Source organism: Malaclemys terrapin, chromosome 11 (assembly GCF_027887155.1).
Source record: "Malaclemys terrapin pileata isolate rMalTer1 chromosome 11, rMalTer1.hap1, whole genome shotgun sequence".
NCBI classification, from domain to species: Eukaryota; Metazoa; Chordata; order Testudines; family Emydidae; genus Malaclemys; species Malaclemys terrapin.
In genome coordinates this window covers 35879480-35894705 of record NC_071515.1, presented here as the reverse complement: position 1 = coordinate 35894705, position 15226 = coordinate 35879480, and the positions used below count along the sequence as shown (strand labels likewise).

At 38.0% G+C, this 15226-nt stretch overlaps 1 protein-coding gene across 5 annotated transcripts in view; it reads right to left on the bottom strand.

Moving 5' to 3' along the window:
- Positions 1 to 15226, bottom strand: part of SESTD1 (SEC14 and spectrin domain containing 1) — a 119251-nt gene that overhangs the window by 62472 nt on the left and 41553 nt on the right. For all 5 annotated transcript variants that reach the window (XM_054044504.1, XM_054044505.1, XM_054044506.1 and 2 more), the window contains 2 exons: positions 7504 to 7594; positions 3634 to 3747 (listed from right to left, as the gene is read on the bottom strand). In XM_054044504.1, the coding sequence (XP_053900479.1) occupies positions 3634 to 3747; positions 7504 to 7594 (205 nt within the window). The remainder of the gene's footprint in view (positions 1 to 3633; positions 3748 to 7503; positions 7595 to 15226) is intronic.

Sequence of the window (15226 nt, the reverse complement as noted above, 5' to 3'; positions counted from 1 at the left end):
AAGTCATTAATGAAAATAATTGTATAGTACGGGGTTAAGGATAGACCCCTGCAGCACCCTACTAGATACAGCAAACCATTGATAACTTCTCTGAATGCGGTTTTTCAACTAGCTGTGAATCCATTTTGTAGTAATTTCATCTAGACCGCATTTCCTTAATTTGCTTATGAGAATGTCATGTGGGACTGTGTCAAAAGCTTTACTAAAAATCAAGATAGATCATGTCTACTGCTCCTCCGCCCCCCTGGCCAGGAACTGTGTCAAAGGAGGATGTTAGGTTTATTTGATTCTTGACAAATCCATACTGGCAATTAATATCACCCTATTATCCTCTAGGTGCTTACAAACTGATTGTTTAATATTTTGTTCCAGTATCTTTTCCATGTATCAAAGTTAGGCTGAAGTGGTCTATAATTTCATGGGTCCTTCTTTCCCTCCATTTTAAAGATAGGCATTATGTTGGCCCTTCTCCAGTTCCTGGGACCTCACACATCCTCCATGAGTTTTTGAACATAATAGAACATGTTTCAGTAAGAATCAAATGGACTAATAAGTGACCTGGGACTCACAAATATCTCTTTGCAGAACATGAGTTGCATGACTATACACAATACATGCACATCATACAACCGTGTGTCTTTCACAATACATAAAAGGTAAACGCAGAGTGGTTAATAATATGCAAACACAATTATCTCTTATGAATGTTATTAGCCAGAATATACCTGTGGGAAACTCTCTCCATGCCAGACACCTCAAGTAACTGTGTTGGCAACTTCTAAAACATTGTAAGTCTCAAATATGCTGGAGATGTGCTTGTGATTCTGGGTTTAAGGTATGTTCAGGTTGGGCTGTCATGTGCTTCCAGTGCCATTTTTTTCTTGAGTCAGTGATTTATTATAGCAATCACTGTTGTTAAAGTGAGATTATACTGTGAAAAATGACTGGAAAAATGGCAGCATGAGGTTTCATGTTTATTGTCTCAGTGACTTCCAGATCAAATATGCTCAGTTAGGAAAAAACCTCTCTCTGTTAACTGCTAGTGCTGCAAATTCAATCCAAAGTCAAACTGTGTTTTTCACCACAAGTAATAAAAATTATGCTATTACAAATTAGTTAACGATTCTATTCATGAATCAGATTAGAACACACTCTTCCACAGCCATATCACTGCTCTGCAGTGCTAAAAGGAGTAAAACAAAGAGATTAAGACATACCATCATCTCTAAAACAGATAAAAATTGGGATACACAAAAAGATAAGATCTGCTGAGCCAGCTGTTAGTAAGTCAGCTTTTCTAACTGTAACCAAGTAGCAAATTCTCTAAAGTATGAATGAGTGGAGATGTTGAAATAAGTTGATCACTGGCTACTCTCATCAATTGCTCCTCTTCTCACGTTTCACTCTCCCCATTGCCTACTCTGTGTTTTACTGCACAGAGAAACAGACAAAGAACATGAAGCAGGGGAGCATAACAGAGCTCAAGTCAGACAATGCCACAAAATGGCAAAACTGGAACCATCAGGCCACAGGCAATCTCCTGCCAAGAAAGTGAAGATTTCATAAGTTCTCTCACACCTTTGATGGGGGGGGAGGGGAGAAGAAGAGTGAAGGTGCCCACTGTGCTCCCCTTTTCCTTGATTTTTTTATTCAAATTAAAAAAAAAATACCAAATCTGAAAATATTTTACAAAACAGGCCTTAATAGCTGATAACAGTATGCTGAATTTACATATTTCATTCAAATTGGATTTTTTAAGATAGCAGTATACCATGTCTCTATTCACTTATATGTGACGTGTATATCCTGGAGTGCATACCCATCTAGCCACAGTACAAGAGTCATTAGGAAAGATTTGTTAGAAAAGCTTTCCTCTTGACCAGAAAAGAACAGAATGTTGGCATTTCAGCACTTGGACTTTTTCTGTGCTTTCACCCTCAAAATAACTCACTATGGACTACTCACATAGATTTACTGTATTTTAATTTCAGCAGTACAAATGACCTACACCAGCACTACAAAGGTAGAACATTCTTCATTAAATGGTTCTCCTTAATGTATTCAATTACATGTAACTATAACTTAATGACTGATGTTGAACAAACCCTTGAGATCAAATAAAATCCTCCCTCCTCCCCTACCCCGCCATATTACTGTTTAACGTTAACTTTGTCTTATTAGCATATCAGATTTTTACTTAAGGTATTCTGCTTATTTGTCTAGAAAGATATTCTAGCGAAGTCACATGAAGAGCCTTTAGGAAAGGGATGTAAAAAAGAAGTGTATATGAGATTAATTTCAAACCACTGAGCCTGTAACATTTACAACTAATAAGGATGAAAAAGAACAAAAAGAGGAATGGTTTACAGGATGACATGGGAAGAAACTTTCTTTACATTACAACTTCAAATGCTTCCTGAACTTCCCTAAATTCCATATGAAGTATTTAGAGTGCTCTCTTTCTTCTTATTGGTGAAATCTTTAGGGACATCTTACACTTTACATATTAAGTAGACAGTTATTTATCCCCAGTCACAGAAGACAACATTGTGTCTATCGTTGGGCTGCTACCTTTCCATCCCCACTCTCCCTCATATTTTCTATAGGAATATTTGGAAACTGAGAACATGTTATAATCCCGGCAACAGGAAGAAACATTTGTCTATCATCATGGAGAAAGGGAGAGTGTTTTCCTTCTGATCCTTTTTCAAGGGAAGGAGGTCCCCCCTCAAGTCACTTTGATTTACCTGTGAAGAACAACGGATGACCGGACATTATATCTACTTATGTGCACAGGAGACCAGATTTCAGTTTGGACAAGACTCGTTCACAATGATAGTATGAAGGGTCAATCCTAGGGTGACCAGATGTCCCGATTTTATAGGGACAGTCCTGATTTTTGGGTCTTTTACTTATATAGACTCCTATGACCCCCCCACCCCATCCCGATTTCTCACATTTGCTGTCTGGCCGCCCTAGTCATTCCACATTCAGAACACTACTTGTCATAATGCAGTCTTATTTTTCCCTCGACTCCACTACCCTTGTTAAAGATGAAAGGATGCAACTATTCTTGTTTGCAATCCCTTATATATACACACACACAGTTTCATGCAAGTCAGAACATAATCAATCTTAGAAAAACATCGGGTGCCTATAACCTTGGCAACTAATATAAAAAATTAAGAGGTATAAGGAGGAGATGAATTTAACAAGACCAAGGACTATACCTTCAAAATGTTTGCTCTTGCCTGAGTGATAGCAGAAGAGGAACATCCGAACAGCCCACAGTGGTGGAGCCACGCACAGAATATTTACTACAGCATTATACAACAATTTTTGTAGCTAAAAGCACGGGAATGGTATGAAACAGTTTTATCATCATAGTCAAACCACCATAAAAGCAGCAAAGCTCCATTTCCAAAACTTCATTTAAGAGTCTGCCTAAATTCTTTTTGCAGCTAAAGAATATTTTTAAAGCAAAAAGGTCACAGTAGTTTTTCAGAGGTATCTACAAAGCAATCTGGAATACTGATAAGCATTCTTTAAGAAATATCCATTTCAATCAGGTATGTATCATTCTAGCATGCTTAGAGTCAACATTCCTGATAGGAAAAAAATTACTATACATACCTCAAAGCCAAGTCTATCTTTCTCTTTCCAAAAACAAAAATGTGTAACCTTCTTGTCCCAAAATTCATCAGGTTTTACTACACAAACAAGCGATACCTCAGCTGGAACAACATTCTGCAAAACAAATGAAACAGATAAAACATTCAAGATTAAATTCTCACATATGGCAAAATCAACTTGCATTTAGACAGCACCTTTTATCCAGGATCTTAATACTCTCTACAAATATGAATTAAACAAGTTTTACAACATCCAGGTGACATAGGTGGCTCTCTCTACAGAGAGAAATTATACAGAGATTAAGTGATTTGCACTAACTCACACAGTGAGTCAGAACAGAGCTAGGGATAGAATCAGGTCTCCTGATTCCCAAAAGTGTATTCTAACCACTAGCCACCCTCCATCAGTAACGGAAAACAAACAAACAAAAAAAAACAACAACCCTATTTACCTAAATGAATATTACTTACAATATTGTGGTAAGAAAACTATAGTTAAGGCTGATATGAGACTTTCATTCTATAGCCTGTTTGCATATTATCTAGAGAATATACTATGGAAAAGAAATTAAATTGCAAGCTTTATACAAGTTAATTGATACTATATTTGAAGTCAGAACTCTAAAGCTAGGTCACCACAATAAAGAAAACAAGTTAAGCTAGATGAGAAATATATATTTTACTATTAAATCAGGATTTAAGATCAATGGATCTGCTATTATAATGTAACTATAACGTTTACTGTTTCCAGAATAGAAACGATCTATATCATTAAATTGATTAAATATTTTTAATTATGCATTAAGTTGACAAATCAATATTTTCCTTACAAAACCGGAGTTCAAATATATTTTGCCTATTTATATATTGTCCTCACATCAGGCAGCTATACACATGACTCTTCTGTGATGTCATCCACTGTAATGCTAGGACAAAGATATATGAATACAGTACTGAGTACTGAAAAGCACTGTGAGTAAAACTGATTTTAAATTATCTTGTTTTAAGATGAAAAACAATTAATAAGGGACAATTAATTAAAACTGACCCAAAATTTAGATTTAAAAAACAAGGTTTTGCAAAACCTAAATCTAATAGGGGAAGAAAAAAACAAAACAAAACAAAAACAAACAAAAAAAACAGCTGGTCTTCATGGGTTTTTCTCCACTCTCACAGAAACAGTTGTTTTTAAACACACATTCCCCTACAGCGTTTTCAACCCAAACACTGCCTCACTAAAAAAGTTAAGTGACTTAATTGATTTTCTTTGTCGAACCAGAGAAATATGAGAAGTGATCAGCATAAATAAGTTATTTCAATTTTCTAAATGATAATTTGAGATATGATTACTTGCAGGGGCAAGAAAATGTATGCGAAATATTACTCTTCATAACAGAAACAATGAGACACATTACATATACAGACAGAAGCCCGAAATCAAGTGCTTCTAAACATCATTATTATTCTAGAACATGTGATGTACATCCTGTTGAAGAGCACTCATACAGACTTAAGGAAAGAGGCAACAGGCACTTGACAAAAAAGAAAAGGTTGGGGGGTCCAAATGTCAAATCTCATTAAGTCAGTCAGTAGCTCTTAAAGTTACTCATAAGGCGAAAAGGAAAGAGTTGCTCTTCCTGAAAAATCAAAAGTCGGGAAACTAACACTGACAAAAAGCTGACAAAGGATAAGTAATCAGTCAGCCAAGTAGAGAAGAATTAGCAGCCTATTGATGTAAGTGATGGATCTATAAAGCAGCACCTCCCACTTCTATTAGGTATAATTTTAAATCTACCCGAGAGAAGTTTTATTTTTGCAAATAGAATTTGAACCTCTCAAATTTGTAAAAATATTTATAAAAAAACATCACTTCCACAGAGAGACCTCTAACTTCAGTGGACACGAAAAGCTTGGTCCCTTGATACAGTAAGAAGTAGCACTAATGCTCACTATGGAAACTGGAAAGAAGCCCACAGATTGATTGTAGTCAGGAAGCAAAACAAGACAAGGCATTCTGGGAACCCTAAACATTCAAATGTCCATGTTATAATTGAATAAACTTCTAATTTCCCTTTCTGAGTGCACAAATTTCAAAATGCCCAAATGCGAACACCTATAAACTTAGGGTATGTCTTCAATACCCACCGTACTGGCGGGTAGCAATCGATTGATTCAGGATCGATATATCGCGTCTCGTTAAGACGCGATATATCAATCCCCGAACGCGCTCACCGTCGACTCCGGAACTCCACCAGAGTGAGCGGCGGTAGCGCAGTTGACAGGGGAGCCGTGGCCGTCGATCCCGCGCCGTCTGGACCCCAGATAATTCGATCCAAGATACTTCAACTTCAGCTATGCTATTCGCGTAGCTGAAGTTGCGTATCTTGGATCGATCCCCCCCAGTGTAGACCAGCCCTTACATGTGCAATGCAGAACATGCAAATATAGAGGATACTTTTGAAAATCTGGCCCTAAAAGTCTATTCTTTCAGTTTCAATTTAATGTATTAATTCAAATTATTTGTCTATGCCAGATTCATTACAAATTGAAACTGCAAGATTATAGTTATTGTGCTTATTCAACTAAGATCTTCCCCTCTACCCCTCATTTAAAAAGTGAAAAGTTTTGTGCTTCCTTGCTTTCTGAGTACTTACTCTTAAGAATGATCCTGCATTCCACATCCTCTCTCTTATTTATTAGAAATCAAAATTAGAGGCAAATGCATTTAGTCTTTTCCCACATAATACCGTTACATTTCTGTAGCTGGCACTAACATTTTCTTTTTTTAGAATGATCAGAGAAACACAAAAAGGAAAGGCACTTGTACTTCTTGTATATTTAACTATGTTGTTACAAAGCAAGAAGATTTTCACTTCTGTTTCTGGAGACTAACTTTTATGGCACTTTAATAATACAGATTTTAGACTGCCAATTAACAGTAGCAGCTAGGCACTTATTAACAGCAAACATTTTAAAAATAAAAATTGCTGCAATTAAAAGCCACTTTCATTCCCCCCCAGGAATAAAATATAAAACAGGAAAATCAGATAAAAATTAAACCAAATAAAAACTAAGTCTATGCTGCTCTGAGCTTGCTAGACTAAGGTTTTGAAGGAGCTCGCAAGGAAGCAAACTCCACACATGGAGACCTTCAACTGAGAAAGTTTTACTGCCTAAGGAGGAGTCTCTAATTCCAGGCAATGGCAAGAAGCTGATCTTAAATGCTATGATAGGCCATGGAATGAGAAGCAGTCTCTCAAAAGGGTTTGGATACAGAACATTCAAAGAAATAAAAGCTATCAAAATCTAGAATTGTATCAGGAAGCCAATGCAAAGACTTCAACACAGCAACATACCTGTATTCTGTACTAGCTGGAGCTCCTGGATAAGCTTCATAAACAAACATAAGCAGAGTGCCCAACCAGCAGTCTCTACTGGAAATGACGAAGGCTGGAAAACCACTGCCATGCCTATATTAAAGAGGGAAGGCCACAGCCTCCTGACTAGCTATAGATTATGAAAGTCACTGAGACACACCAAAGAATCGAGGAGCATCAATGATTCATAGGGGCCAGATGTTGTAAACTATTCACATTTAACATGGTAATACACTTCTACAAGTTTTATCTAGAGCTGAACAGAAGGCTGCTCAGATCAAACTTGAATAACTCTCTATAGAAGTATATAAACCCCTTTTCAGATTAATTGCTTCTACTTACAAAATTCTGTGCCACACAGCATATATTGTGTAATTAAATTACAAATTGACTGTTTCCCAATAAAGAAATTTCAGCTGTTTCAGTAACGCAGCATTTTGACTTCCATCTATAAAACTAATCTGCTGACTGTGAATACATAAAAATTGATTTACCTGGAGCATTAACACAACCGTCTTTACCACATTCCATTGAGATTTTCTGCCATCCACTATCACAGTAAATCCTCTAGCTTTACACTTTTCACTAAGACAAAAAAGGAAATACTTTTAGAAAACAGTAAAACTCGAGAACAAAATGTCAGATATCACAGTGATTAGCTTGGCTATTACTGACTTTCATCACAACCATTTTAAAAGTAGGACACTGCTATGGAATTTTGCAATTTTACTTCCTAAAAATCTTCCCTTAAAAATTGAAGTATGTTCACTTACAATATATTTTTCCCTTGTATTGCTCAGGCATACTTGTTTATTATTGTACCATACTAGCAATTTTTTAAACAGCATTAATATTCCAGAAAATGTATCAAATATTTATTATATTTTGTGTTTATATTACAATTCCTCTTATCAATGATTATAAAGTGCCTTATAAACATTACACAAATATCACAAAATCCCTGTGAGGTAGTACAGTATTTTATAGATGGGTAACAGAGGCATAGAGAGGTTAATTTTCCTAAGGTCACCCAGGAAATCTGTTGCAGTGAAGTAAATACAACTTCCATGTCCTGTTCCTAAATCACTTGATCTAGGTCACAATCCAGGAGAACATTTAGGGTCATGCTTAAACATGCACTTAAGTGTTTTTCTGAATCAGGGCCCTTAGTACAACATACAAAAAGCCAGCTAGAAGAACACAGACTTTGCAAGGAGATATAAAAGGGGAAAATGTAGTTTAAATTGACAGTATTTATTTACTCCCTTTTTAACTTTACAACTTTAAGTACAAAATATATAATTTTCAAAGAAGTATATTTTCATAACATTTAACGTTACAAAGTCAAGTGCTCAAAGGTTAGGAAATGCCAGCATTAAGGTTGTCTGTGACCGGTGTCAGCATCCTCCTTCTTGCCTAGGTGTCAGCAAGGGAAACATACAAAATACAGAAAATCTCTCTCCATGCTCCCAATTCCAGTGCCAGGTACCACAGCTTCTAGCAACATAAAGAGTCCTGCTCAGCGCCTCGGCTCTGGGCTAGGGCATGCTTGTTCAGATGGAACATTCAGAGAATTTAGCTGCTGGTGTCTAACAAACCTTCACTGAGAACATGCATATGGCAATTTTCAGAAGCTTATAACTTGGACAAATTTTGGTGGACTCAGGGTAACATCCTCGCCAAATTGTAAGTCCCTGCTTTAAACATGAAGGCTCTAGAGCAGTGGTTCCCAAACTGGGGTTTGCAAACCTTTGGGGGTTTGTGAAATGTATCAGGGGGTTCTCAGAAAAAATTCTGTAATGGCAGACGGAGCCATCCCTAGGGACCCAGGCATGGGGGGAAGCAGCCGGGACCCAGGCATGTGGGGCGGGCAGCCCGAGCCCCGTGGAGTGCAGGGCCATCAGCTGGGACCCTGTCCCTGGCAGACAGGAGAAGTTCGGCGGCATGAGGGGCAGAGTGGGAGGGGGAGCCATGCTGTAGCTGGGGGACCATCCAGGCTAATTTTTCCCTGGCTCCGCACCCCCCTGCTGCCGGAAGAAAAAGTGTTTGCACACCAAATCAGCCAGGGCCGCCCAGAGGATTCAGGGAGCCTGGGGTCTTCGGTGGCGGGGGTCCTTCTGCTCCGGGTCTTTGGGGCACTTCAGCGGCAGGTCCCGGAGCGAGTGAAGGACACCCGCCATCAAATTGCCGCTGAAGACCCGGAGTGAGTGAAGGCCCCCTGCCGCCAAATTGCTGCCGAAGACCCGGAGCGGAAGGAGCTCCAGGTCTTTGGCAGCGGGTCCTTCGTTCGCTCCGGGTGTGTTCGGCGGCACTGAAGGACCTGCCAAAAACTCTCATGGGGGCCTCTGAAAGGCCCGGGGCAAATTGCCCCACTTGCCTCCCCCCCCCCCGGGCGGCCCTGAAATCAGCTGGGACCAAGGTCATTGTAGCCAATTGGTGGTAACAACCCTCAGTTAGTCCATACTCAGGCATTCTCGATAGTGTGTGATTTTGCTTCAATGAGACTTGAGTGAATCTTCTCATTTACTAGTTTGTTCGTTTGTTAGCATTCTCAGTATGTTATTTTTATTTGAACTGTTGGACACGTGGCTGAAAACGGAAAGTGTAAAGACACGAGAAAACGAACGTTCGACATCAGCTAGTGTGTCGTCAAGTCCAAAGTGTGGAAAATCTAAGTCAAATGATCACGATGGTCCTGGAAAGTTGCTTATGAAGAAAAGAAAATATGACAACGATTATATAAAATATGGCTTTACAACACTGGTGAGAAAGAGTGTACAAAACCAGAGTGCATAATTTGTGGTGACGTTCTAGCAAACAGCAGCCTCAAATCTTCTCTACTTCAGCACCACTTAGAAACTGGACACCCCACACAACTCGACAAGCTTGTTGATTTTTTCAAGTGAAAATTAGCCAAGTGGAAAAGTGACATTACCAGTTTTGTATCCAAAGCAAGTACTGATAACAAAAATACACTTGAAGTGTCACACCGAGTGAGCTATTGAGTAGCAAAGGCATCAGAGGCCCATAGCAGAGAGCTTGATTGGTCCATGTATAAAAGACATAGTTCATTGCATGCTTGGAGAAAAGGCTGCAAAAAGGATTGACGTAGTACCTTTCATAGAATCATAGAATATCAGGGTTGGAAGGGACCTCAGGAGGTCATCTAGTCCACCCCCCTGCTCAAAGCAGGACCAATCCCCAAACAGATTTTTGCCCCAGATCCCTAAATGGCCCCCCCCAAGGACTGAACTCACAACCCTGGGTTTAGCAGGCCAATGCTCAAACCACTGAGCTATCCCTCCCACCTTTGTCCAATAACACGCTGCCGCAAAAAATTAATGACATGTCAAGTAATGTAGAGATCACAACTGTACATAGAGTGAAAAATAGTCCATATTATGCTATACAGTTGGAAAGAAGAGCAACAAGAATGATTAAAGGTCTTGAGAACATGACCTATGAAGGAAGGCTGAAAGAACTGGGTTTGTTTAGTTTGGAAAAGAGAAGACTGAGAGGGGACATGATAGCAGTTTTCAGGTATCTAAAAGGGTGTCATAAGGAGGAGGGAGAGAACTTGTTCACCTTAGCCTCTAAGGATAGAACCAGAAACAATGGGTTTAAACTGCAGCAAGGGAGGTCTAGGTTGGACATTAGGAAAAAGTTCCTAACTGTCAGGGTGGTTAAACACTGGAACAAATTGCCTAGGGAGGTTGTGGAATCTCCGTCTCTGGAGATATTTAAGAGTAGGTTAGATAAATGTCTATCAGGGATGGTCTAGACAGTATTTGGTCCTGCCATGCGGGCAGGGGACTGGACTCGATGACCTCTCGAGGTCCCTTCCAGTCCTATAATCTATGAATCTATGAATCTATGAATCAACTGATGTTGCTAATCTATCTATTTTGCTAGTGTTTGTACGTTATGTGAATGAAGGTATGGTTGAAGACGACTTTTTTTTTGCTGACCATGGAAAGAACATACAACTGGAAAAGATATCTTCAATCTGACTAATGCACATTTTCAAGAAAAGGAAATAGATTGGTCTCCTTGCCTAGGTATTTGTACTGATGGGGCCACATCAATGACAGGGAAGAACACTGTAGCTCAAACAAAAAAGGTTGAATCAAATGTCTCTTGGACTCATTGCAGTATCCATAGACAAGCTCTCGCAGCAAAACACAAGCCTGAGGGGCTGAAGGAAGTGCTGGACAATGCAGTGAAAATGGTGAATTTCATAAAATCATGACAAATTCCAGAATATTTCACATACTTTGTGAAGAAATGGGTAGTGTACACAATTTTTTGTTGCCCCATACCAAAGTTAGATGGCTCTCACGTCGCAAAATCCTTGTGCACTTGTTTGAGCTTAGAATGGAAATCCTTGTTTTTTTTCAACAGCCACCCTTTCCACCTCACCAGCTGTATGGAAAATCATGTCTGGCTCCAGAGCCTAGCTTATTTAGCAGACATTTTCTCGAGGATTAATGACCTAAACTTAGCTCTTCAAGGCCTCACTATAACAGTTTTCAACATGCGCAAGACCAAGCTGAATCCATGATAAAGAAGTCGCAGTTCTGAGAAAGGTGTTTGGAAAACAATCAAATTGAGTGTTTCAGTACTCTTCATGACTTCCTAACAGAACATAAGCTTTGGTTGAATCAGTGCATTAAAACCAATATAAATGCACACCTAAAAGGACTTTGTACAACGTTCAGGGAATACTTTCCAGCTGTGTCAGGCGATAATGACTGGATTCGCAACCCCTTTGATGATACCACTCTCTCAACAAAGATATTGAGCACTGAGGAAAAAGAGAAATTGATTGTGATCTCCTGTGATTACGAACTAAAAAGGAGTTTCAGAAGTCTGTCATTGATCAACTTTTGGCTGAGTTTAAGAAACGGGTACCCCCTGCTGGCAGAAAAAGCTACTATTGTTTTGTTACCCTTTTCAACAACTTGTGCGAGAAAGCATTTTCCTCGTATGCACATCCGAAAACCAAATACAGAAGCAGACTCAATGCCGAACCAGACCTGAGACTATCTTTCTCCAGAGGTTCCGGACTTCCAAGAGCTATGCAGATCAAAGCAAGCACATCAATCACACTGAGGAGATTTAAACTTCAAGACTCCTTATGAGAAATGGAAAGGGAGGAGGAGATTTTTTGCTGTTTCTAAAATTAAACATACTGCTAGTGTTGTTTTTAAAATTATTACGAAGAACAAGTTTAAGCTTTGTTATAGTCGTGCGTTGTTCGCCTGGATTGCTCAAGACCCAAATGCTTGTGGGAGGAACTCTTTATTTAAGTTGGCTTCTTAAATACCTTCATGCTGGTTCACATCTGGTACTCCTTGATGAAACATGTAGGAGCCTTGTCCTATAACAGGCTTAATTGAAGTGATACGAGCTACAAAAGTGAAATCTTGGAAGAATGTTGCCGTTTTCATATTGTAATAAAATTAATAATAAAAAGCTACAGAGGTTCCTGTGGCACCTTTGAGACTAACAGAACCCTCTGTTGCTTTTTACAGATTCAGACTAACACGGCTACCCCTCTGATACTTAAAATTAATAATGTAATGAGAAATAATAATGTAATAATAAATAGTGTGTAATAAATGTGTCATTAAAAAAAAACAAATTATTTCCAAGATCACTGCTTCTATAATTTATGCTCAGGTAAGGGAGAAAATCCCTGGAAACTCATTTTTAGGAGAGGGTTCCTGAGATTTGGTATTTTCGTGAAAGGGGTTCACGGGCTGTTAAAGTTTGGGAACCACTGCTCTAGAGCTTCTCGGTGAAATGACTCAGCATGGGAAGTTTCAGTCTCAACAGTTAAAAGTTCAGCGAGTGATAAGCAACCGAGAACATTAGATAGCATTAACTAACTATGCACACTAGGGGCAGCTCTGAATAGAAATTGTTTAGTAAGACATTCCAGTCATTGTTCAAATACATACAATATTACTACATGTATACAGTTTTAGTTTACTATAATTGCACCATTATGGGACTGAGATGGATTTACTATCCCTTATAATGAGCTGACAAGTGTACTTAAAGAAAAATGGTGTGCATATACTATGTTTTTTTTTTAAAAATCAATATACAGTTCCCCTGCCAATTTTAATTTATTTTTTAAATGAAAAAAGTGTTTAGCTCCTGAAAATTTACATATAGAGCACGCCTACTACTACAATAATCCCATTGATTTCCAATACAGTTACTCAGCAGCAAGCAGTATGCTAGGTAGTAAGCACTTTCAGGATCAGAACTTTAGCCTACATTATGGATAAGAACCAACTAAACATCGGGGGGGGGAAATCAATTGGAGTGGTAGAAAAATATTCATAAGCATATTTCACTTTCTTTTTAGAACAAAAACAATTAGTCAATTTTTAGTTTACGAATAAACTAATTTCCAACATGGCTGCCATTGTGTACCTGGATTTTACTTTATTTATATTTAAACTGCACCGCCTGAAGACATGCATAAGATTTTCCAGGGACCCCACTGAAAATTAGGTTGACTGTTTGCAATGTCACAGCCAGAGCAAGTTCTGAAAGCCAAGTTATAACTATAAGATTTATATAGGAGCTGACACAACCCAACCTTGAATACAGCAAACACAAATAGTGTCATGATCATATTCCTTTGAAATATTATTTTCTTAAGGTCAGTGGAAACAAACAACAGCATTTGTATATTCCATCACCTATTAACCCACAAAAAACAACAAATTATCCAATTCTGAAAGGTTAAATAAAATGTTTAACACAATGCATTTAAGCTTTAAAAAAAAAAATGGTAAAACTGATTTGTGCATTAGAACAGTGAAGCCTGCAAACTCCATTGTCAGGGCATTGAAGGGCATGAAATATTTCTGCATTTATCTTTTCTTGCACTTTAAAAAAGTTTTTTATATTCTAAATCATATCATATATCATAACAGACACCTCTACTCAATAGCTAAGAATTTGTTTTAAAAATCCACAGCAGTATTTCATGGATGTTGTACAAATCAAAGAAATTTCTCTTCAACACTATAAAAGTCTGGCCTGCCACAAACCGTTTCACATTAATAAAAGAAAAAATTGGAGTTATACCACCAGCTACTGAAGTTAGTGAGGCATAATTTTGAGCCAGTCTATGTTAAACAATGTATAACTTCAGATCCAGTTCTGCAAACCATCCCCTGATGGAACTCCCATACAAGTCAACAGGACTACTCTCACAGGTAAGACCACTCATGTAAAGCTTTAAAGAATTAGGCTTGATATTTGTTGGAAACTCACAAGCCTGATTTGGGTACAAAATGCTAACTCACAAGCTTTTTAAAGCCTTCCAGAAGAGCACAAAGAATCTTTAATATTTAAGCAAAACACTTTTTTTAAAAATAAATTCTTTCTACTATTAAACCAACAGTAAATCAGGATGGTCTCCCATATTATTATTCTGCATGACTGTCAACACCAATGGTGGGAATGTCAAACTTTATTTTCATAGGTGTTTCACAGTTTACACGTGGTCCGAGCAATGCTTAGTGTGAATTTTCAGATAGCTTTAAGCAAAATAAGTGCAATATATATCACAGCTAGATAGTAAAACAACTAATTTTGGTAGAATACTTATGTCTACAGTTATTCAACAAACAGGACCAAACCCTGAAGTCAATTAGACTACTTGCATGAATAAGATTAGCACAATTTTGTAAAAGTTCCAACTTTTTTTTTTTTTTTTAAACAAAACACAAATGTACAATTAACAAGCATGTAACTAATTGAGTACAAGTAAATTATTCAATCAAGCTTTACAGGAGTGACCTGAGTGTCTCAGATTTCTTTTAGTAATATTCATTTTTCTTCTCTTTGGTCTCGACTTTGGGGCCAGATCATTAGTCTATATATTTGAAAAGTTCTGATACTCCCATTAGCAAAAAAAAAAGGCATAAAGCATTTTTATTTAATTATGCTAACATCTCTTTCTCTCGCTCTGTTATAGTTGGTCCTTTAACCATGTTGGAAACATGAGCATTCAGTTGCGGAGGGGAAAAAATCAAACACAAAATGATAAAACTAAGATTTGAGGATGACTTGCCAGTTCTGTTGGATAATTTCTGCCCCCCATCAGCAGATCCAATCAAATAAATTAATATCTGGCCAAATAAATATAGATCTGAACCTGCAGATTTTCCACAAACAAGTCTCCCACAG